Source organism: Carcharhinus amblyrhynchos, chromosome 3, assembly GCF_965287045.1.
Source record: "Carcharhinus amblyrhynchos chromosome 3, sCarAmb.v2.hapA, whole genome shotgun sequence".
NCBI lineage: Eukaryota > Metazoa > Chordata > Chondrichthyes > Carcharhiniformes > Carcharhinidae > Carcharhinus > Carcharhinus amblyrhynchos.
The window spans coordinates 68488678-68516508 of NC_137326.1; the positions used below are offsets into that span (position 1 = coordinate 68488678).

The 27831-nt window shown below is 41.8% G+C and overlaps 1 protein-coding gene across 1 annotated transcript in view; it reads left to right on the top strand.

Moving 5' to 3' along the window:
- The window catches only part of LOC145340550 (ephrin type-B receptor 1), a 555098-nt gene that overhangs the window by 132782 nt on the left and 394485 nt on the right, over positions 1-27831 (top strand). The window contains exon 2 of the mRNA XM_080185026.1: positions 13112-13176. Coding sequence (XP_080041152.1) covers positions 13112-13176 — 65 coding nt within the window. The remainder of the gene's footprint in view (positions 1-13111; positions 13177-27831) is intronic.

Consider the following 27831-nt stretch of genomic DNA (forward strand, 5'->3'; position numbering starts at 1 on the left):
GAATCATTCTGTTACTCAATCCTCTGCTTTCCTTGTTGCTCAGTTAGTTTGAGAATCAAACTATCAGCCATAGTTAATGTTCTGTACGGTTTAAGTACAAGTTGCAATTTGGATGATTTCTGTTGATTTAATTTGAAGTTGAAAATTAATTGCTGAACATTTTGCAATCATTAATCTTTTGTGTTTCATCTTTTGAATTAAGTTTACCCCTGATAGGTTTGAAGTGATTAAATAAATGCTTGGCATGTGTAATTTTGTGTTATTACTAGAAGATCATAACTTGCTTTAACTATCTGACACACTTCATTCTGTTGTGATATGTAGCCTATTTAGATTTATGTTTTTCTATCATATCCAACTGACATTTATTGGCAATAATTTCTCATTATATGTTTGATTGTTATTGCTGATAAATTTTGTCACATGTAAAGTTCTGAGTTAAAAGTATATGGAAGGAATTTCAAAATCATCATGTGAGAAGCTCAAGTTGTTTAATTCATGTTTTTTAAACACTGGATTTGAACTTCTAACTTTGTAAGGTGACCCAACTGCAGAGGAATGAAGCAAAAATGGATACACTTGTGAAGGGAGAAAGTAGAAAGGATGATCAGATACTTGGTCAAAGGGATGTGTAATGCTGCACTTTCGGAGACTTCATTAGTGGAACTTAAAAGGGATTTATTGACGTGATCTTCAGGAGCTGCATGCTTGCAACTAATTCCAAAATACCGCTGCATGAGGTGAACTTCTCCCCGCTCTTGAGTCTTGATTGGTTCCCAGAGCAGGTGACCCTTTGCTGTGTTGACCCGTAAAGGGGCAATCATCACAGTGTAGAATTTTTTAAAACTTCTAAGGCAGAGAGTGAGCTGTAGTGGTGAAGGGGTTTGGAGGCAGAGAATTCCAGAGGTGGTGGAATAAATGGGTATAGGTTTGAACAAGAGACCAGAGTTAGAACCAGAGTCAGAAGAATGAAAAACTTGAGCAGAGCTGTAGAGTTGGCGGAGGTTGCAAAGAAAAGTGAGATCATGAAAATGTTTAAACTTAAGGGGTTGTTTCTGTGCTATAAAATTCCCAGAATCTTTGTCTGGTGGCAAATTCTCCGCTGTCCTTATATCCCCATGCATTGAAGAGAGTGGAGTTCTGAGGGTGGAGACTTCCTGAGCTGGACAATATCCAGAAAGTGGTCCCATCAGCAGTAGGACAAAAATGCCAGGTTGGGGGGGGTGGGGCAGGATGGGGGAAGGTATAATGCAGGAAAAGAAAGCTGCACTCAAAAATGCCAGGCCAATTTAAACAAAACATCTCTTGATTTTGTGCTTTCTTGCAAAGGGGCCAAAAAAAAATTATAGAAGTAATTCCTTCTGGAGTGCCTGGGGCATACGGGACCCTCTTCCTCAATTAGCAGCAGATGTTCCCCAACCTTTGCAATTCCAATGCCCTTGCAATAATGTCATATGCCCTGGTGAGATCAGCATTGGAAAGTATCTGCAGATCCACTCTGGCATCGCAGCCTCAAAATCTCGGAGAAGAATATTAATTCTTTTTTGGTGAAAGATATACTCTAGTTATTCCCAGTAAGAATGTTCAGGCTTAAATTGTGACTGTGTTAAGCAATTCAAAACTACATTTCTTGCGGTCAATTGGTAAACACACAGGTCAGGAAAAGTTCAGGATTTACTCCTGATCCATGGAATCATACCGATGGTGGCTATTTGGCCAATCATAGAATCCCGACAGTGCAGAAGGAGGACATTTGGCCCATCGAGTCTGCATCGAGTCTGCATCGATCACACACATAGGACTATAATATCAAGGGTAGGACTCTTAGCAGTGTAGAGGAACTGGGGTCCGGGTCCATAGGACTCTTAAATCAGCCTCGCTGGTGGAGGATGTGGTCAAGAAGACGTATAGTGTACTAGCCTTCGTTAATCGAGGGATTGAGTTTAGGAGTCGGAAGATAATGCTGCAACTTTATAAGACCCTTGTCAGAACCCATTTGGAGTACTGTGCGCAGTTCTAGTCGCCTCATTACAGGAAGGATGTGGAAGCCATAGAAAGGGTGCAGAGGAGATTTACAAGAATGTTGCCTGGATTGTCTGGCATGCCTTATGTGGATAGGTTGACGGAGCTAGGTCTCCTCCCTGGAGAGATGAAGGTTGAGAGGCGACCTGGTATAGGTTTATAAGATGTTGAGAGGTATACATAGGGTGGATTCTCGGAGGCTATTTCCCAGGGCTGAAATGGTCGCTACGAGAGGACACAGGTTTAAGGTGCTGGGGAGTAGATACTGAGGAGATGTCAGGGGTAAGTTTTTCACTCAGAGGGTGGTGAGTGAGTGGAATCGGCTGCCGTTGGTGGTGGTGGAGGCGAACTCGTTGCTGTCTTTTAAAAGACTTCTGGATGAGTACATGGGATTTAATGGGATTGAGGGTTATAGATAGGCCTGGTAGGTAGGGATATGATCGGCACAACTTGTGGGCCAAAGGGCGTGTTTGTGCTATAGCGTTCTATATTCTATGTTCTATCCCACCTCGGCCTTATTACTGTAACCTTTATTTACCGTGCTAATCCTCCTGATGTTAGGGGATAATTTAGCATGGCCAATCGACCTAACCTGCACATTTTTGGACCGTGGAGGAAACCAGAGCACCTGAAGGAAACCCATGCAGACAGGGGAGAAAGTGCAAACTCCACTCAGACATTGACCCGAGGCTGGAATTGAATCTGGGTTCCTGGTGCTGTGAGTGCTAACTACTGTGCCGCCTTATCATAGCTAGTCAAAAGTGATGTCATTGATTATTGTAGCGAACAAACCATCAAATGAATTGGAATTGCAGAATGTTGAAGCACAGAAAGAGGCAGTTTGGTCCACCGTACCTGTGGAAGCTCAGTGAAAGAGTGACTTGAAGGTTAAAATAGTGCAAAGCTTTAGCTCCTGATAGCCTTCTCCTGCCTTCTGTTGCTAGAAGTCCACGTGTGGATGACAGCAATGATCATAGTCAATGCAATGCCAAAGTGATTACTTTGGTGAGGCATCACAGAGTGACTGGTAGAATAAGCATTCTTAAGTAACCTAGGGTCCAATACATCTAACAATCAACTGGCATTACACAGTAGCCATGTGAATATTAATGGGTGGACACACAAAATTCTAAACTGAGTTCTTTATTTTGGATAATGTCACCTTCAGAAGTCAGAATCACACTCCCATGTGAATATGGGACTGAGACACCTGAGAAGTTTGTGTCCTTTGACAAATTAGAGGCTTGTATCAAGCCAAAAGTTCAATAGATCTTTGTTTTATCGGCTGGTTGCTGTGAAAATCTGCATATTTTTCCTGTTTAGACAAAGCAGATGTACAGCAGATATTATACATTTAGCTATAATAGCTGCTGAATGCCAAAGGCACACTGGCCAATTTCTCTGAATTCTTTCTAAACAAAGCACGTTAATTGGAACTATTTTGTTTGTTGAAGTTGAGTTCTCACGCTGCAGTTAGATTGGGGAAACATTGGCAACCAATGTCACTGACACTGTAAGGGGGCTTTCAACTGTTTTTAATCAGAGCTGGACTGAGAGTGCGAGAATGCACTTGGCTTCTTACAAACCCTCGGGAGTTCTGAGACAAAAGCGGGACAGCAGCAGAGAGAGGCAGACAGTTCTGGACTGGAGCCCAGATCCCAGGGAGAAATTAGCAAGATCTTAACCCACAGACACACACTTCCATATATTGCTTTTCTGAACTTTCAAAATAGTTTCTTTTCTAAATATGTTTAAGATTATTATTTCAACAGAGCAACATGATGAGGTGATTTGGTGTGTTGAATTTCTAGTTTTGATGGAACAACATCCCAGAAATTACTGTTGAAATTTTATTTTTTATCATTAGCATTCTTGCAGTAGATGTTAAGATCTTTGGCCTCACTGTTGTTGAATTTTGTTGTCTGTATTGTGTACTGACTCTGTTGTGGGTTTCAATTTTGATAATGTTAAATACCTATCGTTTTCTCCACTCTTCTAATAATGAACTGCCTTGTTCCCCAAGGCAGTGTATCACCAACACACACTGTAACCATCATATTATATCATCCATTACCATTTCACAACCTAACCTTTGCTTTTAATGATCTGGGGGCACCAGTAAGATGTATAAAATTGAATACCACTTTCAATTTTTTAATTAAAAAAAACACTATTGATCAAGTCTGCAGAGTTTCAATATTTAATGTTGTAATTGCCTAAACTAAATCTGCCTGATTCCTGCTATTGATTATTCACATAGAAAAAGCATATAGCGACTTTATGAAATTTTCATGAAGATTAGAGTTCCTGGAGGATCATATTAAGGTACAGCAGAATTCAGATCGCAATTTCTGCCCACATCAGTTAATGCAGAAGAAATGTTCTTTACACGGGGGAACTTTCTCTTATGGAGGCCTGGATGGTGCACACTGGAATTGAACTAAGACATTTTGCATTTAGGTAACACCTTTCACAACCCCAAGTGCTTCACAACAGCTTTTGAAGCATGGTTAATGATGAAATATAGGAAACATGGGAGCCAGATTGCGTACAGCAAACCCCCACAAAGATTTGTAATAATGACCAGATAATCGGTTTTAATGCTGTTGGTTGAGCAATAAATAATGTCCCCTGCCTTCTTTCAAAATGGTGTCTTGGGACCTTTTGCATTCAATAGAGAGTGCAGATGGGGCCTTAGTTTAACATCTTATCCAAAAAAAAGGCTCCTCCAAATCCCTCAGTCTAACACTGGAATATCTGCCTAGATATTGTGTTTACATCCCTGGATTGGAACTTTTTGACCCAGGAGTGATACTGCTTCTCACACAGCCATTGTCTCCTTAATTTTGTGTTATCGTGGATAATATACATTCGGGCATTAGCTTTCAGTGATGGTAACAATGTGGATTTAATCAATATTATTCTCATTCAGCAGCAAAAGCAACAATATTTGCAGAACTTGTCATGGCATTTTATTAATTCAGGGAAAGTTTATATTAGAGGAATTAAAGATGCTCAATATGATGCTACTGTCACACTGTATGGTGACATAGTGGTTCTCTCCCTGGACTAGTAATCGAGAGGACTAAATCAATCCTCTGAAGAACAATGACAGAGAATGCTAGAAAATCTCAGCAGATCTGATAACATCTGTGGAGAGAGAACAAAGCTAACGTTTCGAGTTTGGATGACTCTTCAGAGTCCTCTGAGGAAATGGGTTAAAATTCCACCATAACGCCTGATGAAACTTCACTCAAATTAATAATCTGCCATTGGAAGCTGGACTTATTAAAGGTGACTATGAAAATATTATTCATTATTGTAAAAACCCGCCTGGTTCACTAATGTCCTTTTGGGGGAGGAAATCTGTCTCTGCCTGGCCTGGCCTACATGTGATTCCAGACCCACGGCAATGTGGTTGACTGTTAGCTCCACTTGAAATGGTCCAGTGAAATGCTCCCTCAGTTCAAGGGAACTATGGTTGGGAAACAAATGCTGGCCTTGTCAGTGAGGCCAAATCCCATGGAAGAATAAAGAAATTACACTTTCAACACACTACCCCATGTCTCCCAAAAACATAAATATAGTGACGCTATCAATTAAATCATATGCGTGATCTCATAGTTGGAACAAATTTTTTATACTATGACTCTTAAACTGTTATTTATCAGTCTCCAGTGCAGAGGCTATAATCGGCTGAGACATAGAATCATACAATAAAGAGGGAGGCACATCAGGCCTTTTCCAGTTTTTTGAAAGAAATATCTAATCAGACCCATTCCCTCACATTTTCCTCATGGGAATTTTATTTCCTCTTCAATTCTTCCGATTCCCTTTAGAAAGTTATTATTGAATCTGCTTTCACCACTCTTTCAGGTAGCCCACTCCAGACCGCAACAACTCACTGTGTAAAACAAATTCACTCCATTTCACCTCTGATTTCTTTGTAACCTTTAATCTATGGTTATCAGGCCACCCGCCACTGGAAACTGTTTCTCCCTATTTATCAGAACCCCTCAACAGTTTCAGCCGCATAATTTTGAGAGTGCAAAAAGGGACGTATCTATCCTAAGTCTCCAAAGTAAGACCAGCTGGTAGAACCTGCTGTATGTTCTCAGGTCACAAACATCTTTTTGAGTGTGCTGCTAACTTACAAATACACAGGGAGACATACATACAATGAAATGAAGGTTATTGGTTAATTAGCAGTGTTTGTGTTCACTGAGCCATCATGACGAAAACCCTTTTTTTCCCTCAGATCCTTGTTGCTAATTTTGTACCCAATCTGTCTCTCTCTTTTTGTACGTATGCCAGAACTATGAGTGGCAATTCTGTGCGATGGGCTCATTTCCACTGGGAATTGCTGAAATGATCCAAACCCACTTGCTGATTATGAAACTGGCCTGATGGGCATTCCACTGAATAGAGTGCTGACAGTGAAAACTGGCCCCTATTTACAGGAACAACTATAGTTCACAAGTGCCCCAAAAACATTTGAAATTAGTGGTTAAGTTCAGTTCCAAGTAACCAAAAAACTTATTCATTGTTCAACATCCATACTGTTAGAAGATTAGATTGGACAAAATAAATTAAGAACAGAACCAATGGTTTATTTTTCAAGAAATTCTTCCTTAGTTCCTTTGGGAACTTGCCCATTTAAGCTGTTCTGGGAAGGAGATCAAAGCCTTTTATCTCAGGGCCTGGGACTTGGATTTAAAAGGATCCCAGACAGATGGGATGGAGGCCTCCTTCTGCTAACAGCTGTTAAGCTCAGTGAGTAAAGCGAGCTTGGATCATCTCAGTGACTCCCAGTGGAAATGAGTCCACCTTGCAGAATTGCCACTCATAATTTTGGCACACGAACAAAAAAAAGAGACAGATTGGGCACAAAATTAGCAACAAAGGAGGTGGGGGGGGGTGGCGGGGAGATTTTAGTCATGGTGGCTCAGTGAACATAAAATACTGCTGATTAACCATTAACCTTCATTTCAATGTGTGTAAGTCTCCCTGGGTATTTGTAAGTTAGGAGCACACGCGCCAAAAGATGTTTGTGACCTGATAAAATACAGCAGGTTGTACCAGCTGGCCTTCCCTTGGAGACTTTGGACAGATATGCCCATTTTGCAATGCAGTTCCCCTCTGGACACTGAGACAACCTGTACTATATCAATAAGAACCAGTGAATGTAAGATTTTTCCTGTTACGAATTGTATGTCCAAAGTAAGTGCCAACACTCTCTTTTGCTGTGGTATTTTATACAGTATTCCTTAAGTTAGTAACTCTTCCCTTTGTTGAATGAGGTATTTGATTCCAATGTGTGCTGCAAGGTTTGTTGCTTAATATACACCTCACTTACTGGCACACAGTTCAGTCTGACAACACCTTGATTGATGAATTACACATTTAAGACCTACAAGCGTAACATCCTCTGGAACAATTCTGTCCTTTTTGTGGCCTGTTAGGAAAGGTCACTGGGGGTACCTGAGAAAGAGGACTGGTTTGTGAAATGTTTGACGCTGTGTATTCAAATGCAGATCATCAAAAATTGTCAGCAGTGTTGTTAATAATCGCTGTCTGATTACAGCCTAGGCAAATAGGCTTCGCTGTTGATGTTACATATTATTAATGGTTCATGAATGTTGTCTCAATCTGTCATAAGGTCACAGGGTTGTAAAAAAAAAAGTTACATTCTTTTTGAACATATATGACACACTAGAGGGTTTTTAATAAAATTCCAACCATTTTATAATTTCTCTGGAGGCTGGCCTCACCCCATTGACAGAGTTGCCAAGGAAGATCAACAATGTACTTTCTGGCTCAGTTGAGTTGATGTTCATTATTCAAATAAAAAGTTTTCTTTGACCTGTTAGTCCCAACTTTAACTCTGGGTTTCATCCTGATCTATTTTAACTCCAAGGCTTCATTTAATTACACCAGACCCAACTTTCCCATGAACTTGGGCCAGGACTTTTAAGATGATGGGTTTCCTATCCCACTTTCTGAAGAGTCAGTGACAGAACATATCCCTGCAAACACTGCCTGTCCTGCAGTAGTCATTATATGCTCTGATGAAGGGGAGGAGGATGTTTGAAATTGGAAGGAAGCTTGTGGTGGAGGCGTCCCACCTCCTCCACCATCCCAATTCTGGTCTAATCCCGATTATTTCAGGTTCCCCCATACCTGGGAATTTCTCCCACCAACCTAAAAGTTTGAGGCTGGGTGGGAAATAACCCTTAGGTGATCAGTAATTGGCCACATAAGGGCTTCTGTTGGGGCAAGGGCAGGTCTGAGGCCTCTCCTGCTCCAGAATAAGATCAGTGAGAGGGAAGGACTGGCAGAAACCAAGCTGGAAACCCCTTGATGCTATTTAATGCCCCACCCACCCCCACCCAAACCTGCCAATCAGGCCCTGGAGTTAGTAATGTTACATATTATTAATGGTTCATGAATGTTGGCTCAATCTGTCATAAGGTCACAGGGTTGTAAAAAAAAATACATTCTTTTTGAACATATATGACACACTAGAGGGTTTTTAATAAAATTCCAACCATTTTATAATTTCTCTGGAGGCTGTTCTCACCACACTGAGGAGGGATAGTGGGAGTATGGCGAGCACTAAGAGAGGCCACCACTAATAACCAACAAAAATGGTCCCTGCATCAAGTGAATTGGATGATGGGATAGTGGATCAGGGTCTGCTTGAATTACAGATTAATCTGCATGATGCAGCTTTCAGCAAGAATTGAGAAGAATCATAGGAGCATTAAAGCTAAGCGTTACTATTTTTTTCAAGTACTTTTGTTTATTGGTTACACATGTTTGAAGATGGAGAACAATTACTTTTTGTCTGGCTGTCAAGATTCATTCATTTGGTGAGGGAAGGTGAGACATTGTTATGATGGACAATGGTAGCAGAGTGCGCATGGGGCTATTTGAGACAGAAGGCCATGTGATGACCTTCCAAGAATATGTACAGTCATAGTTAGAAGTTCTAGTGGGGCAGGATTGCAATGTGGACAGTGTGAGAACTGTATGGACAATACTTTAGCCAGTCAACCCTATTTCCATTAGATGTGAGTGATTAAAATAGGGGCACTTTACTGGGTTCAAAATGGGGCACAAATGAACCACAATGATCAACATTATTGAATCCTTTTCTGAGTATTACTGGGGTTGTCTTAGAAATAATGTCTACCTATTTAAACAAAGTATTCATTGTGGAAACACTAATAGATTTCACAGAGACCTTATTGAATATGACATTTGTGAAATGCTTTCAGATCAAAGAATTTAAAAATGTATTTTTGAATGACTTCATTAACAAGATGTTTTTATGTTGAGACTCAAAAATGAGTTGAGAATGACAGATTAATATGGAAAAACAATCTTCTTTCAGGCCTTCTTGCTGCAATCCTGATATCGTCTGGGTGTAATTATTACAGCTAATAGCTGCAGCATTGTACCTACATGAATTCAATTTGATAGATGGCAAAACTGTCACAAAATAAATTTGGTACAGCTTCTGACAATGTAAATGTAATGTTCTTCTAAATTGAAACTATATAATAAAAAATATTTGTTCCTTAATAGATTTTAAGCTTGTTTACTTAATGAAGATCAGTTTGAGGTTTGTTTGCCCTCAGTCCATTGCTCAGAAGGTTTTAATAGTATTATTTCACAGTGATTGCAGTTTAATGAATCACAGTCTGCAGCAGAAAAACTGTTATATTTTCCCTGCAATATGGTGTCCCACAACACTACTCAGGAAGTGTTGAAGACTGAGACTTGTCCTCGGATAAAATAGGGTTCGAAGGTGAGAGGACTGGATCAGGCGTAGAGAGAAAATCCAGTCCTTATTTTCTTTGAATACTTTTTGTTTATTGTTTATATATGTATTGGAGGTGGAGAACAATTACTTTTTGTCTGGCTGTCAAGAATCATTCATTGGTGAGGGAAGGCGGGGCACTGATGTGATGGACAATGGTGGGAGAATGAGCATGGTGCTATTGAGACAGGAAGCCATGTGATGACCTTCCAGGAATATGTGCAGTCATAGTTAGTGACTCTAGTGGGGCAGGATTGCAATGTGGACAGTGTGAGAACTGTATAACCTATTCTTCCCACACTGCTTCTACTGGTGGGAGGATGTCGTTGCAGTGTGACAAATTTATTTTAAAATATGCACGTGAATTAATAATAGGAAAGGCTGAGAAGTTTGTACCGATATAAGATGTTTAATGTTGTTAGTGGATAAGTGTACCCATTCTTAAGTTGATTATAAAATAATAGTGTGCGACATTATGATTATGCTGGGACTGTTGACTGGTCGAGCATCAGAATAGTGGTGAGAACTGGGCACTTTGTAAAAAGATCGTAAGTGCTTTGGGTAGAGAGGCTTGTGCATGAGCTGAGGAAGGAGCATGCTTGATGTTCTTTTCATGTCCCATACTTATCATAGAATCATAGAAACCCTACAGTACAGAAAGAGACCATTAGTCCCATCGAGTCTGCACTGACCACAATCCTACCCAGCCCCTATCACCAAATCCCTACATATTTAAGCACTAATCCCTCTAACCTACGCATCTCAGGACACTAAGAGCAATTTTTAGCGTGGCCAACCAACCACACATCTTTGGACTGTGGGAGGTAACCAGAGCACCCGGAGGAAACCCATGCAGACACGAGGAGAATGTGCAAACTCCACACAGACAGTGACCCAAGCTGAGAATTGAACCCAGGTCTCCAGAGCTGTGAAGCAGCAGCACTAACCACTGTGCTACCGTGCTGCCCGTTTATATTTACATTGATCTCTTCTCCACATCCGTACTGTTAGGTGTTTTAGGAAGCATTAAGGTAGACAAATCCCCAGGGCCAGATGGCATCTGCCCGAGATTACTAAGGGAGACAAGAGATGAAATTGCTGGGCGTCTAACAGAAATCTTTGTTTCTTCATTGAACATAGGTGAAGTCCCAGACGATTGGAGGATAGCAAACATGGTCCCATTATTTAAGGAGGGTAGCAAGGAAACCCTGGTAAATATAGGCCAGTGAACTTGATGTCCGTGGTAGGGAAATTGTTGGAGAAGATTCTTAGAGATAGGATCTATACACATTTAGAACTGTATAGTCTCATTAGTGATAGACAACATGGTTTTGTACGAAGGAGGACATGTCTCACAAATTTGGTTGAGTTTTTTAAAGAGGTGACAAAAATGATTGACATGGGATACATGGATTTTAGCAAAGCATTTGATAATGTCTCTCATAACAGGCTGGTGTCAAAAGGTTAAATCACACGGGATCAAGGGTAAACTAACTAGATGGATTCAGAACTGGCTTGGCCATAGAAGACAGAGGGTAGCAGTGGAGGGGTCTTTTTCTGATTGGAGGTCAGTGACTAGTCGTGTTCCACAGGGCTCTGTACTGGGACCTCTGCTGTTTGTGATATATATAAATGATTTGGAAGAAGATATAGCTGGTCTGATTAGTAAGTTTGAGGATGACACAAAGATTACTGAAGTTGCGGATAGTGATGAACATTGTCAGAGAATACAGCAGGATATAGATGTGCTGGAAAATTGGACGGAGAAATAGCAGATGGAATTTAATCCAGATAAATGCGGAGTGATGCATTTTGGTAGATCTAATGCAGGGAAGAGCTATACAATAAATGGCAGAGCCATCAGGAGTATAGACACACAGAGGGATCTGGGTGTGCAAGTCCACAGATCCTTGAATGTAGCAGCACAGGTGGAAAAGGTGGTGAAGAAGGCATATGGCATGCTTGCCTTTATTAGACAGGGCATAGAGTATAAAAGTTGGCATGTGATGTTGCAGTTATATAGAACGTTGGTTAGGCCACATTTGGAATACTGCGTCCAGTTCTGATCGCCACACTACTAGAAGGACATGAAGGCTTCGGAGAGAGTGCAGAAAAGGTTTACCAGGATGTTGCGTGGTATGGAGAGTGTTAGCTATGAAGTGAAATTGAGTAAACTAGGGTTGTTCTCCCTGGAAAGAAGGAGGTTGAGGGGCGACCTAATAGAAGTGTATAAAATTATGAAGGGCATAAGTAGGGTAAACAGTTGGAAGCTTTTTCCCAGGTCAGAAATGACAAACACAAGGGGTCACAAGTTCAAGGTAAGGAGGGCAAGGTTCAATACGGATATGCGGGGGACGTATTTTACACAGAGAGTGGTGGGAGCCTGGAATGCACTACCAAACAAGGTGGTGGCAGACACGCTGGGATCGTTTAACACTTATCTAAATAGCCACATGAACAGACTGGGAATGGAGGGATACAAACGGATGGTCTAGTTAGGAACACGTGATTGATGCAGGTTTGGAGGGCTGAAGGGCCTGTTCTTGTGCTGTATTGTTCTTTGTTCTTTGTCGTAAAATGCACCTTAGTATTTTGTGGATTTTTTTGATAAATGCCAAGAGAATTGCTCACTTCATTTTCCTAGGCACGAGTTATCACAAGTTGTCAAGGCTTGCCAGAATTTATATTTGAAAGGTGAACATCTGATGTGGCTATCATTTGCATGTGATTTACAGCACCTAAACAGCCCAGCAAGTGCATGTCAGTGTTTATACTCCACATCAGCCTCCACTCACCATTTGAAAAGCAATGGGAAGTTGACCGATCCTGAGAAGCTGTATTGAAGAGAATACAGTATAGTAACAGCCATAACAGCATTGATTCCCTGTCCTGTCTTACCCTTTGGAGTAGGGCTGAATTTTCACTCTGTGGGGTAAGTTTTAGTGAGCTTCACTTTGACATTGACAGGGGATTACTTTGATATGACTGGCACCATTTTGTAATGGGCCTCCAACCAGCTGTCCAATGTATCCTAAATACAGAAGCTGGGGTCCCATAACGTAAATATAACATTGGGGTTTGAACTGGTCAGTGCCTGTACAGTTCCATTTCCATGGGAAATGGCAGCAATGTTATTGGTAACGCAGAATGGGCAGGGTGAAAAAATATACAGTTCTGTGATGGTTACTCTGACTAATGCTGTGTCTCATTGAGTGAAATGCTCGGGAGCTGACCTGTTATCGGTTTTGTTTCTTCTTTCTCCAGAAACTCTACTGGATACTCGGACTGCCACAGCTGAACTAGGCTGGACAGCATATCCTTCGTCAGGGGTAAGAATACTTCAATGATTTACACACAGTTCATTGACAGTTATCCTCCTCTCAAAATGGTGGGATGGGAAATCATTCAAGATGGCGCTGGAGTGTGGCAGTTTCTTGCAAGCTGTGCCCAATTTACCCTCTAATTCTATCTTTTACTCTTGCTCTATGCTTCTAGAATTTTATTCTAACTCTTTCAAATTCTCTAACAATTATTACAATCTCTTCCCATTCACTGACTCCGTCTACACTTCCTGCTGCCTCGGAAAAGCAGCCAGCATAATCAAGGATCCAACCCATCCCAAACATATTCTCTTCCACCTTCTTTCATCAGGAAAGAGATACAAAAACCTGAGGTCATGTACCAACTGACTTCTTCCCTGCTGCCATCAGGCTTTTGGGTGGACCTACCTCATTTTAAGTTGATCTTTCTTTACACCCTATGACTATAACATGACATTCTGCACTCTCTGCTTCCCTAAGTACGGTATGCTTTGTACGGCACACACGAAACAATACTTTTCACTGTGTACTAATACATGTGGCAATAATAAATCAAATTAAAAAAGAAAGGAGAGAAAGAGAATCAGACATGGACAACTTTCGGATGCTTCAAAGCACTTTAGAAACAATTTATTAGTTTGAAATCCGTGGTCATCATAGTGCCACAAACAGCAGAGATAAATGACCAAAGTGTTTGGTTGAAAGATAACACTTGACCAAGGCACCAGGGAAGTTCTTACTTGCTGTTCTCCAAAATATTGCCATTTCTGTGCAGATCCATCACTGTCAGCCTTGCAAATTTCAATTGATCTGTAGCTTCCAAAATCTTCTAATGGAGAAAATTCAAGGTATCTACTACCCTTAGTCTAAAGAAATGTTTCAGAATTTCAGTCTTTAAAGGCACCCCCTCCCCCCACCTCCCCACCCACCCCCCCTACTCCCTCCTGTTCCAAATTCCCCATTGGAGGAACGAGTTTCTCTGTTTTGATCCTCTGGTATATGTCCTATATCCTTTCACCTGACCTGATTTAAGACCTCAGTTAGATACAACCTTGAGCTCCTGTGTTCAAGATAATAGACACCAAGCAAATGGCACCTGTGCAAATCGTTCCATTCTTATTTCTGTGGTTTCATTGTGGTGAACTGTACTGCCATCAAGCCAACATATACTTCTGAGGTAACCATTCAGAACTAGATAGCTACACTCTGAGATCAACAATGCCTACTAGTTTTCATTAGTGGGAGAGTCTCAAACAAGGGGACATAGCTGCAAGATAAAGGTCATTTAAGATTGAGGTGCATAGAAATCTCTTCTCACAGAGGGTAATGAATCTCTGGAATTCTCTGTCCCATAAGTAGCACTGGATCATTAGGAGTGTTTGAAGTGGAGTGGATCAATAATTGCCAGATCAAGGAATAGGAAATGGTACAGAGAAGGAGTTGAGGCCAACATAAATCAGCTATGATTGTATTGAATGATGGGGCAGGGTTGAAGGGCCTGATGGCCGACTCCTGCTTCTGTTTCTTGTGTTCTTGTGTGCACTGCAGGGGAATCAGGAGGGGGAACAGAATATGCACTTTTCTTACATATAAAATGGTGCAAAGATGCTGCCAAGGAAATGAAAAGATGGAACTACTTAAACTTCTCCAAACCTATCATTAAATCCTTGCACTTCACTAGTTGTGAAAACAGTAATTATCTACATTCTTCAGTCTAACAACACATGTTTGGAATTCCGACTCACCACAGCTTTCGTGCACCTGGCTAATGCAAAACAAATATTATCCATGTAATTGATGGAGAGATGATGATGTAAAGACCCTGTTGGTTACATTCAGCTAGCCTCTGCTGCCATCCAAAAAGACCTGTTCTCAGCACAAACAACTTCCAGCTGAAAAACCATTGTCCTTGCGAGCAACCCTGTTCCCGGACTAGTCTTTTGGAAGGTTCCTTTTAGACGTTGTAAGGGCTTTCACGTTGTCTCCAAATAATGATCAATCGAGCACGGCGTCCTTGGCTCAGAGGGTAGTACGTCTGCTTTTGTGTCAGAAGGTTGAGAGTTTAAGTCCCATGCCGGAGATTTAAGCACAAAATCGAGGCTGAAGTTGCAACCCAGGATGGAGAGAATGCTGCACTATCAGAGATGTCAAGTTGCAGATGAGATGTTAAACCTCTCAGATTAAAAAACCCTTTGGAGCTATGAAGAGAAAAAGAGGTTTCTTCACCCTGGTGCCCTGGCAGTTATTTCTCTCAACAATATCATTAAATGAGACTGTTCCTGTTATCCACTCAATGTTGTTTGTGGAAGCTTGCTATGTGTGCACATTGGGCGCTCTGTGTTTCCTCTATTTTAACAGTGAACGTACCTCAAAAGTACATCACTGATGACAGAGTTTGACGTGTCCTGAGGTTATTGAATTTTTTTTTATTTACTGGTAAATATAGTGATTTTCCATTGAGGCATGAATGTATTGGAGGTGAAAGGATAAAACTACATGAGTTACTTGAGTCAGTATAGAGGAGCCAGAGGAGAGAAAGAGGGAAAAATGGAGGAAAGAGAGACACACACCCAGATAACCAGAAGTGAAGAGAGACAAGGCTGCAAAAGCGAGAGTGAACACCTAAGAACAGAAATAGTAAACACAGAAGAGATTAAGTGTGGCAGAGAGAGGATTAGAGTTGATTAAAAGAGGAGAGCGTGTTGAAGAGCTGATAGGATGATGAAAAGCGGCAGAGTTTACAGGCCAAGTTTCTGGGTCTTGAGAGCGCTGTAAAAATGAGGGGAAGCTGAAATGGAAAAGAGGGTGTGCATATCTTCCTGTGTCTTGGGTGATTGATGCTTTTCTTCCCCTGGAGCTGCATTTTTGTGTGAAATGCTGAGGTTATTTATAATGATATGTGATAGGTGCATGTGTCCCAGGTTCTGCTCTCGATCAGAATCAACCTCTTGGCTCAAAATGGACCAGCATGTCACAGGCCCTCTCACCAGTTTGGTGAGGTAACCAGGATCCCTGATATAATTTACTGACTTTACCATGAAGGACAATGGGAGATTGATTTTGTGTTGCAAACTAATGATACGTTTTAAATTAACTTGTTGATAATGTGGAATTAAGCCACACCGGCTCAGTGGATTTGATGCTGGGACACTGTAGCTTGTGGGATATAGAAACACTAAAGATACAGATTTACTGTGGTTAGGTTTTTCATGAGAGTCCAATACTTCAGTCACATTGATCAAACCATTAAATGGCTCAAAATATTCAGCTGCTCATTGTTAGATCATTTTCCTGGCATCGTGTTTTTATCCTGAAACAGAACACATTGTGTTTTATTATCGTGAACCAACAGAATGGTGGACATTTGTAAGTATCCAGAATTACTTCTGCATCACACTGATAGGTGGATGTGCGATTGGTCACATGCTAAGTGCTTATTGGTGCCACTGAATGATGTGCCAAGCTGAGGTGAAAGTAGGACAAGTGCTATCTGTCTTATTGTTTGAGGGTAAACAGAAAGAAGGAAGTTTGGAGTTTATACAGCACCTTTTGGATCCTCAGGGCTCCCTCTTGTTCCCCCAGCTAATTGATTACTTAATGATGTACAGTCATTGCTGTTTGGTACATAAACATGACCAAACTGTTTACACTCAGTAACCTCCCTCAAACGTGAGTGAGACAAATGGCTAGATCATCATTTCTTTGATTGAGGGATATTGCCTGGACCCAGGGAGAACTCCACTGCTGCCCTTTGAGAGGACAGACAGGTTTAACAGTTAAAGAAAGACAGTACCTCTGACAGTGCAGCATTCCCGTCAGTTCTCCAGCTGAGCCAAGCTGACAGTCAGATGGCCGAGTTCTGCTTTACTCTTCTACTGTTTGTTCTGCTGTTCTTGAGAATTCAGCGATACCTGCTTTTTATCCCTGCAGTCTTCCAAAGATAATGACTTAAGCTTGGGGTAAAGTCCCACAGCTATTGTCTGTCTGAGGCCTGCAGCATTTCATTCAAGTGTGACTCTAAATTGTGGGAGCATCACTAGTGATCCTTATCCTGACCTTAACTGATCCCTGTCCATGTACATTACCAGCTGGACTCCTGGATGGTAATTAGGAGCAGGATTCCTGGCTGATTCCTCCTTTCACTGGGAACTTTTTGTTTTAAACATGAGTTGTTGCACAGCTCTACTTGTTGCCATTGTACACAGACCTACAACATAGGCTTCACAGGATGACATTCCATGATATCACATTGGATGAATGTATATGGAATGCCAGAGAGAAAAAGACCACTGTGGGGAAGTAATAGAATGCTTGAATTCTAAGGCAATTTGAGACGAATCATTAGATACCCTCTGACCTCTTTTTTATTTGCCCCAACCCTCTCAGGTGCTCCTTTCATCTTCCAAATTCCTTTAGCATTTATCCCCTCCCTTCCTTTCACAGAACTGAACAAGTGTAGCAACGTAACACCAGCATTGGGTTGGTAGTGAGAGAAACACATCCACACACAATCTGTGCAATAACAATTAATTAAGAGAAATTTTCTCTTGTGTGTAAGAACCTTTGACCCAGCTTTGTAGTGGGCAACCAGTGACATCAGACAATTGTCGGCTTGTCCTAACCTTGTGAGTGGACAACACTGGAATCTGAGTCTTTGAAGAGTGATGGGAGGGTGGGAATTAAATTCCTCATGAAGGTTTTCAGGCAGTTGTGAGTCTTCTGAAGCCCGGATTAACGTAGGAAATCCAGCCAAGGTATTGAAAGACTGTCCTTTTATACCTCTCCACAATGTGATTAGGAGCACATGAATTCCTTAGTCCTGAGATATCAAGCCTCCATCCATTAAGTGACAAGTGAATTTTAGGTTGGATCCGTGAAGTTACAATCTCTGTGTTGTAGACAGGTCGTGTCAGGTACTGTTTATAAATATATTCACAGCAAGAAAGCTGAAGTTTTTGTTTCCTCAGCAAGAGTATTTACCATGTGGTAACTTTTGATGTCCCTTGAAGTTCCTGATGTTGCTATGTTCTCATTACGACAGAATTGTACTTTTTCCCACATATACCATGATAGCATGGCCCCTTTAATGGGGCAATCCTCCTGGAGCCTTTTGGGACAGAGCATGCAATCCTCAGCCTATCAGGTGTTAGGGTGCGGGTCCGAGTAGGTGGAATCTGCAATGTGAGTCGGTGGGACTAGACCTGTATCTGTACTGAGCTTGTCTACATATAGTTATAATTATTGTTCAATAAATCACCTTTGTGATTTAAGGCTTCCTCGTGATGTTACCTCGTGCTACAACATATACCCTGGCAATGTTTTACTGATGCTAACCAGTCTGGCAATATATTTGCACTGTAATATCATTCTGTTCTTTTCTTGGGATTTAAAAACATTGCAACATAGAAAATAAGTGCAGAAGTAGGCCATTTGGCCCTTCGAGCCTGCACCACCATTCAATTTGATCATGAACTTTCAGTATCCCAGTCTCACTTTCTCTTCATACCTCTTGATCCCTTTAGCCACAGAGACTACGTCCAGCTTCCTCTTGAACATATGTAACAAACTTGTCCTTCTGTAGTATAGAATTCCATGGGTTCACAACTCTGAGTAAAGAAGTTCTTCCTCATCTCAGTCTTCAGTCTTAGATTGCGACCCCTAGTTCTGCACTTACCCCAACATCGGGAATGTTCTTCCCATATCTAGCCTGCCCAGTCCCATCTGGATTTTATATGTTTTTATGAGATCCATAGAACATTACAGCACAGAAACAGGCCTTTTGGCCCTTCTTGGCTGTGCCGAACCATTTTCTGCCTAGTCCCACTGACCTGCACATGGACCATATCCCTCCACACCCCTCTCATCCATGTACCTGTCCAAGTTTTTATTAAATGTTAAAAGTGAGTCCGCATTTACCACTTCATCTGGCAGCTCATCCCACACTCCCACCACTCTCTGTGTGAAGAAGCTCCCCCTAATATTCCCTTTAAACTTTTCCCCTTCACCCTCAACCCATGTCCTCTAGTTTTTTCTCCTCTAGCTTCAGTGGAAAAAGCTTGCTTGCATTCACTCTATCTATACCCATCATAATTTTATACACCCCTATTAAATCTCCCCTCATTCTTCTATGCTCCAGTGAATAAAGTCCTGACCTATTTAACCTTTCTCTGTAACTCAGTTTCTTATGTCTCGGCAACATCCTTATAAACCTTTTCTGCACTGTTTCAATCTTATTAATATCCTTCCTGTAATTAGATGACCAAAACTGCACACAATACTCTAAATTCAGCCTCACCAATGTCTTATACAACCTCACCATAACATTCCAACTCTTATACTCAATACTTTGATTTATAAAGGCCAATGTTCCAAAAGCACTCTTTATGACCCTATCTACCAATGATGCCACTTTTAGGGAATTATGTATCTGTACTCCCAGATCCCTCTGTTCGACTGCTCTCTTCAGCGCCCTACCATTTACCTTGTATGTTCTACCTTGGTTTGTCCTTCCAAAGTGCAATACCTCACACTTGTCTGCATTAAACTCTATCTGCCATTTTTCAGCCATTTTTCTAGCTGGTCCAAATCCTTCTACAAGCTTTGAAAACCTTCCTCACTTTCCACTATTCCTCCAATCTTTGTATCCCTTCTCATTCTTCTAAATTCCAGTGACTACAAGCCCAGATGATCCAGTCTCTCTTCATATGTCAGTCCTGCTATTCCAAGTATCAGTCTGATGAACCTTCACTGGACTGCCTTAATAGCAAGAACGTCCTACCTCAGACTAGGAGACCAAAACTGCCCACAATACTCAAGGTGTGGCCTCACCAAGGTCCTGAATAACTGCAGCAAAACATCCTTACTCCTATACTCAAATTGTCTTGCTATTAAGGCCAGCATGCCATTAGCTTTCCTCACCGCCTGCTATACTTGCATGCCAAACCTTCAGTGACTGTCCCACCATGACACCCAGGTCATATTGCACTTCCCTTTCTCCTAAACTGCCACCATTCAGATAAACTTCCATCCTGTTTTTGCCACCAAAGTGGATAACCTTATATTTATCCACATTATATTGCATTTGCCAAGTATTTGCCCACTCAACTAGCCTGTCCAAGTCACTCTGCAACCTCTTAGCATCCTCCTTACAGCACACACTGCCACCCAGTTTAGTGTCATCTGCAAATTTGGAGATATTGTATCCAAATCCTTTGTCAAAATCTTTAATGTATATTGTGAATAGCTGGAGTCCCAGCATTGGACCCTCTGGTACTCCACTAGTCAATGCCTGCCACTCTGATAAGGACCCATTTATTCCCACTGTCTGCGTCCTGTCTGCCAACCAGTTGTCTATCCATGTCAATATGTGGATTACCCCCCAATACCATGAACTTTAACTTTGCTACCTTTGTGGGATCTTGTCAAAAGCCTTTTGAAAATCCAGATATACAAACACCCACTGGTTCATCCCTGTCCACTCTACTGGTCACATCGTCAGAAGATTTGTCAAGCATGACTTCCCTTTAGTGAATCTATGCTGACTTGGACCAATCCTGCCATTGCTCTCCAAATGCTCAGTTATTACATCCTTAATAATTAACTCCAGCATTTTCCCCACCACTGTCAGGCTAACCAGGTTATAATTGCCTGTTTTCTCTCCCTTTTTTAGAAAGTGGCGTTACATTAGCTACCCTCTAATCCACTGGAACTCTTCCAGAGTCTCTTGAATGCCTGAAAATGACTGTGGAGTTGAAGTGATTCACATGCAATTTGAATGGGCTGAGTATTACATAAATCAGAGATGAGGAACAATTTTAATTCCTGTTAAATAAAGCCCTGCCTGGTTTTTCGTTCACATTGCAACCAACAAGAGCTGCCCAGACACAATCTTAACCTGTTGTGCTGAGCAGACAACATGGACACCACCCAAAGCCAGTGGGGCCCTTCTTTACAAGTATCCGTCACATCCTGTTAGGGTTGTTGTGGCGATTGTGGTGTCTGTCTCTTTAAAACATGACAACAGAAGAGGATCACCTGACTTGAGGGAGCAATGGGAACTGAGAATGAATGATTGCCCCAGAGGTCGGAATCCTGTTTCAGGCTGAATATATCTGAGAACAATATAGTAAGTATGAAAAGACTGAAGCAGCCAGGGCTACAAACCCCTGTGCCAAGTCTCTATCTATTAATAAATGCCTTTTTCTAATGATGTCTGAAGCTGCTTGACGATGCCTGGAATGGCACACTCTGGTTCAATAAATTCCTGGCAATTTCTGTTTTATCCCCACACTCCTGTCATTGGTTAGTGACATGTCCTTCTTTGGGGGGTTCTGCCTTCCATGCCAGTTAGAATGCCGACATTCTCATCAACCAATTGGATGATTTTTGACTCACAGTTTTTCAGCTTTTCTTTTACATCTCAAATATTTTTATAATAATTAACGAAACGTGGAAAAATACACAATTCTTTAATGTCCCTGTGCTTTTCTCTCAGATTACACAGAGTCATATCCTGCAGGCTGATCTTCAATTCTTGATAACGTCATGCTAATCCTGAAGGGCAGCACAGTGGTTTGCACTGCTGCCTCACAGCGCTAAGGATCCAGGTTCGATTACTGGCTTGGGTCACTATGCAGAGCCTGCATGTTCTCCACGTGCCTGCGTGGGTTTCCTCCAGGTGCTTCAGTTTCCTCCCACAGTCTGAAAGGTGTGCTGGTTTGGTGGATTGGCCATGCTAAATTCTCTCTCAGTGTATCTGAACAGGCACTAGAGTGTGGCCACTAGGGGACTTTCACAGTAATTTCACAAAGAAATGCGGGTTAGGTTGAGTGGCCATGCTAAAAAAATTGCCCCTCAGAGTCCTGAGATGCATAGGTTAGAGGGATTAGCGGGTAAATATGTAGGGATATGGGTGTAGGGCCTGGGTGGGATTGTGGTCGGTGCAGACGCGATGGGCTAGGTGGCCTCTTTCTGCACTGTAGGGTTTCTATGATTCAGTGTTAATGTAAGCCTACTTGTGACATTAATAAATAAACTTTACAACTGAAGGGTTGGTTATGAAATCTCTTCCAGGTATGCCCAGTCTCCATTCATCCTCCAGCCCCATTCCCAGTCTCCATCGCTTCTCCAGTCCTTTTCCCCTTAGCTCCATTATTCCTCCAGCTGCTTTTCCGCAGTTGCCATCACTCCTGCAGCCCCATTCCCCAATCTCCATCACTCCTCCAGCCCCTTCTCCCCAGTTTCTATCACTCCTCCAGCCTCTTTTCCTTCATCTTCATCACCCTTCTCCCTAGTCTCCGTCACTATCCCCAAGTCCTCATTGCCTCGTCTCCCTGACTCCCGTGAGCCTTGATTTCCCACTCTCCATCTCTCCCACGTCCCCATTTCCCAGTGTCACTGTCTATCTGCTTGTTTTTCCTTTTGCTTTTAAAACACCAACCATTGCCCTACCATGCTGAAATTGTCTCAGATATCAGCCCCTGATTCCAAACCCTCCATCTCCTCCCCACTGTACTTCATGCTGTCACGGCCTTCTGCAGTAGTAGCCGGGAACATCTCTGAGCCAGAGTCAAGCAGCAGTTGGCAATGAAAGGGTGTGGGCTTGGGGCAAATGGATTGGGCATCCAATCTCTCTCTCAAGTTGCTAAAGATGGTTATTGGAGGAGGAAACCCTAATACTGGTTAACTTCATGTGTAGAAATAAGCCATTTGGCCATCAGATCTGCATCAACTCTCCAAAAGAGCACGTTACCCAGGCCCATCCTGTAACCCCTTCCATTTACCATGCCCAATCCACCTGACCTGCACATCTATGGACTGTGGGAGGAAACCAGAGCACCCAGAGGAAACCCATGCAGACATTGAGAATGTGCAAACTCCATACCGATAATCCTCCAACACCGGAATCAAACCAGAGTCCCTGGCACTGTGAGGCAGCAGTGTTAACCACTGTACCATCATCCAGGATATTCTGGAGGAGTAGGGAATCCCTGGTCTTGGTGAATGTCACGAGAAGCAATAGATAATTTTCCAACTCAGCCTAGTATTGTCTTCACCTATATATATCCCTCAACCAACGCCTAATCTAAATTACTTGACCATTGTCACATTGTGGTTTGTGGGATCTTTCCATGCACAAATTGGCTGCTACATTTCATACATTCTAACAGTGACTCCACAATAAAAGTATTTAATCGGCTGGTGAGCACTTTAAAACATATAAATCCAATTTCTCTCAGTTTGGTGAGTGGCGGTGCAGATGATGGATGTGTTTGATTGTTGACTCCAGTGGGGGAAACTCTTTCTCGGATGTTGTTGCTTTCCTCCTAACAGCTGGCAGACATTCCAAGGGACGAATGTCAGAAAATCAAACGTAAATTTCTACATCAATCATGAATGCAGAAAAACTAATCTGAGCACTGAGAAGGCTGGTACAGTGGTTAGCATTGCTGTCTCTCAGTGCCATGGACCTGAGTTCAATTGCAGCCTTGTGTCACTGGCTGTGTGGAGTTTGTACATTCTCCCCGTGCCTGCGTGAGTTTCTCCTGGGTGCTCAGGTTTCCTCCCACAGTCCAAAGATATGTGGGTTAGGCTAATTGGCCATGCTAAATTGACCCTAGGGTCAGGGGTATTAGCAGGGTAAATATGTGGGGCTATGGGAGTAGAGCCTGGGTGGGATTGTGGTTGGTGCAGGCGCAATGGGCTGAATGGCCTCCTTCTGCACTGTAGGGATTCCAGAAAGCTGTGATCTGCATTTTGATAAAATGTAAACTTCATTAAGAGATATTTAGGTGAAGCTAGAAGGCTCAAACTAAGAGCCACTGATGAAATTGAAAAGGGTGAGAGATGATTAAGTATGATAAAGCTTGGGTTTTTAACATTTGACTCCTGTGTGAGATCTAGACATACTTGAAGTATATGATCACACAGAACCAGTCAAGGGGCACTACTAATCATTACGCCAAGCCAAATATTGAGTGCAGTCAGTCATACATGATTACTTAAACATTTAATATTAGGGATTTTGTAATGGAATTGACCTGACCAAATGGCAGCTGGAAGCTCATCAATACAAAAATCTTATCTCAAATACTTAATAAAAATTCTACTCAGCTTGAAAATAGGTGAAATAATAGGCTTTATCTTCAGAGCAAATGCCCTGTCTAATAATGAATCAGTACTTGTCCTAGAATTCCTCATGGTTCGAGGCTGATTGACAGTTACTTCCCATGAGGGAGATGAGATCAGCCAAGGGTTCGTATTATATTGTTGCAATTCAAGCCTCACAATAAGAGTCACACGAAGCGGGAATATGATACGGTGGCACAGGATCATATTCGATTGGCACCCCATCCATAAACATTTACTCCCCTCCATCACAGTCCCTTATGGGCAACACAGTGGCACAGTGGTCAGCACTACTGGTTAGGGGAATTCTCCCCTCCCCTGCAGTCCTCTAGTGGGGGCTATAACAAGGAATGTTTCCCACTGTGGAGGCTGGCGGGACACCATGACTTATCTTCCGGTCCTGACTTTATTAATCATACACATAGTGGCTTCGTGTTGTGTTCCATGGCAGGGCAGACATAATGTGTGCCATATCTGGGTGTTGAAAAGTGCTCAACATCACCATTGAAAAAATGAGCTGGACCTCTTAAAAAGGATCTCCAGAAACACTCAGATTGGAAGATGGACTTCGTTGATGACCCTGAAGTTGAAGATCTGTCTGTAGATGCTGCTGCCAACCACCCCACCCAGTGCTATGGTGCTGCAGAGTCTAGGGTTGATGGCAGCCTCTGTTCTGAACTCTAGAAGCAGCCCCAGGCATTGTTCAGATACGTCCTGACTTCTGCACACCACATTGTTCCAGATAATTGCGCACTAGCATTGTGGAAAATCTGACATGAGTGAAGGTGGGCCATCATCTGCGTCCCATTATTGTCAGAGAGCAGTGCCAGGGCAGTCTCTGGGCATGTTCCTCTCTCTCTGGGGTTGTACTTCACCCCAGTGGGTTCCCCTGGATTGCTTCATGTTTTTCAATAAATCTCACTGATGTAATATCATGGTGGCGAGGGAAGAATTGTTCATCTGGGGGAACATTTGGCAGGAAAGCCCGTTGACCATATGACAAATTATTCAAATGAACTTAAAGGCTGGAACCTCATTACATCACTGGCAAGGAGTGGAGACTTTTTGAAAACGAGATTCATCGCCGAGATTCTTTCACAGGATTTTCAGCGAACATCAACACTTTTGCCTATAGAAAACACCAGCTGAAAATTGCCCCCTACTCGCTGTGTGGGAAATTCACCCTGGTGTAAAGTTGAGATTTGGATTCCCACCGAATTATCCCCTCCCACCCTCCCATCAGCCAGCGGGGGCATGGGAAATTGGGAGAATTCTGCCCATTGAGAGAAAAAGCAGGGAAGTTGTACTGAATCTTTCTTAAGCTTTGGTTAGGCCACAGCCAGAGTATTGGCTGACAGAGCTCTGACGAAGGGTCATCCAGACTCAAAACACTGACTCTACTCTCTCTCCACAGATGCTGTAAGACCTGCTGAGATTTTCCAGCATTTTGTTTTTTTGTATCTTATTAATATCATTGTTTTGTGCTACAGGCCAAAGTATTTCAACTACTGTCCGTCCACCACTGATAGTAATTTGTACATGTTGTTCAATCCCACGTGTTATGATAGGCACTTGGTTGTACACCAGTCAATTTATTCACCTCAAGCATCCTTTGGAAACATCACAGTTCAGTAGAACTAATCTTTTTCCTCATTATCTTCATCTTCCAACATTCTGCACCATGAATAGTGAGAGGAAACACTGATGCGATCAGAAACTTAAGATTAGTTGTATTCCTGATAAATTTATCTTTAAAGATTTGTTGTGTAATCATTGCTTGTTTGGCTCTTCTATTCTCTAGTTCAGCACAAGGGGTAAGAGTATCAACAATAAAAATAGAGAGCATGTTGACCTGGGAAGAGGATTGGAGTTGACATGGAAGGAACACAGATAGGTTTGTCAATAGGAAGATGAGGTTCATTGCAGCAAAATGCAGGGTGATGGAATTTGAAATGAAGTAAGAAAATGTGTGTTTTATTTTGAGTAGTGACAGGGACGGGCTCAGGGTTTAAGACACATGAAGCTGTAAAATTGGAAGGACAAGTTCAGAAGAAAAATCTTGGTAATTCATTCTTTGTTTTTGTAAGTCGGACTATAACTTCAATGTCTTTATTAGTATTCAACTGATTGTTCACATTAATGTGCAGATAAAGTCGGTGACTATCTGTACATCCGCACTGTCAACTTTAATTTTTTTCATTATTCTATATGGTGTTTTTGACTCTCATCTTTTGATCTCATAGAATCCTGGAGCATAGAAGGCTTCTCAGCCCATCATAGCCTGTCATTGGAAACTCTCATCTCTGGTTTTATCTTGTTGAATCTCTTCTTCCCCAGATGGGTTTGCCATCCTTCCTAATTTGACCAAGACAATCTGTTGCATTGGTCTCAACAGGTTTGACATCGACAGTTGGACTTACAAAAAAGAATGAATTGCCCAGATTTTTCTTCTGAACTTGTCCTTCCACTTTTGCAAGTTCATTTGTCTGAAACCCTGAGCCCGTTCTTGTCACGATTCAAAATAAAACATACATTTTCTTTCTAAATTTCAAATTCCATCACCCCGCATTTTGCAGCAATGAATCTTATCTTCCCATTGACAAACATATCTATCCCTTTCAAGTCAACTCCAATCTTCTTCCCAGGTGAACATGCTCTCTATTTTTATTGTTGATATTCTTACCCCTTCTGCTGAACTTCAGATTTTTTTTAAAATATATTGAGGGGAGCAGAAGTTCTGAAGCTGACCCTCAGAGACTCGATTTCTCCATTCATCATGACACTGTTTCCAGTCCTTGAATCAACTTATCTTGGCTGACACACTTTCACATGGTTCAATTTTACCATCCAGCTTTGCATGCTGAAACTCAATGCACCTAACACCCACAGCATATTCTTCATCAACACGCTTCATTGTTTCACAAAAACCTGATTAAACTTGGTAGACATGACTGCCTTTTACAATTCTCTATCAGTCATTTTTCTGTGTCATTTTGAGTCAGAATGATATCCATTTTTACAGCCTTTAGAAGCCTACCCACCTTTAATTGGTTGCATAGCATTAAGTGTTAGCCATGTCACGGCAGAAATACTTAACTCTTGTTGGAGATTTGTGCGCACAAACTGGACCTGTCATGTCATTGAAGAACAGAGGAGGTTCCATACCATCAATGATGCCACTCTTGTAATGAGAGTTTAATTTTCTGTCCTTTTCTCCAGGAAAGCACATATCTGACAGTCAATATCAATGTAGCTGATTGCCTACACATTGATCCCCTTGCTGAGAGAGTTTGCTTACACAAAATAGTTATTGCATTTCCCTACATCTTAGCAATAATTGTACTTCAAAAAAAGTACTTAATTTGCTTTTTGGGCATCTTTTTAAAAAAATCATTGGTAGGAAATGAGCATCGCTGGCTGGACCTATCCCTAGGCTGGGAAGTTGCTGTATCAATTCTATTATGTTCTCTTTTCCCTTGTTTAGTTTTAATCCTTTCTCCTTTAGTGAAAATAGTTGTTCCACTGGCAACTCTGTCA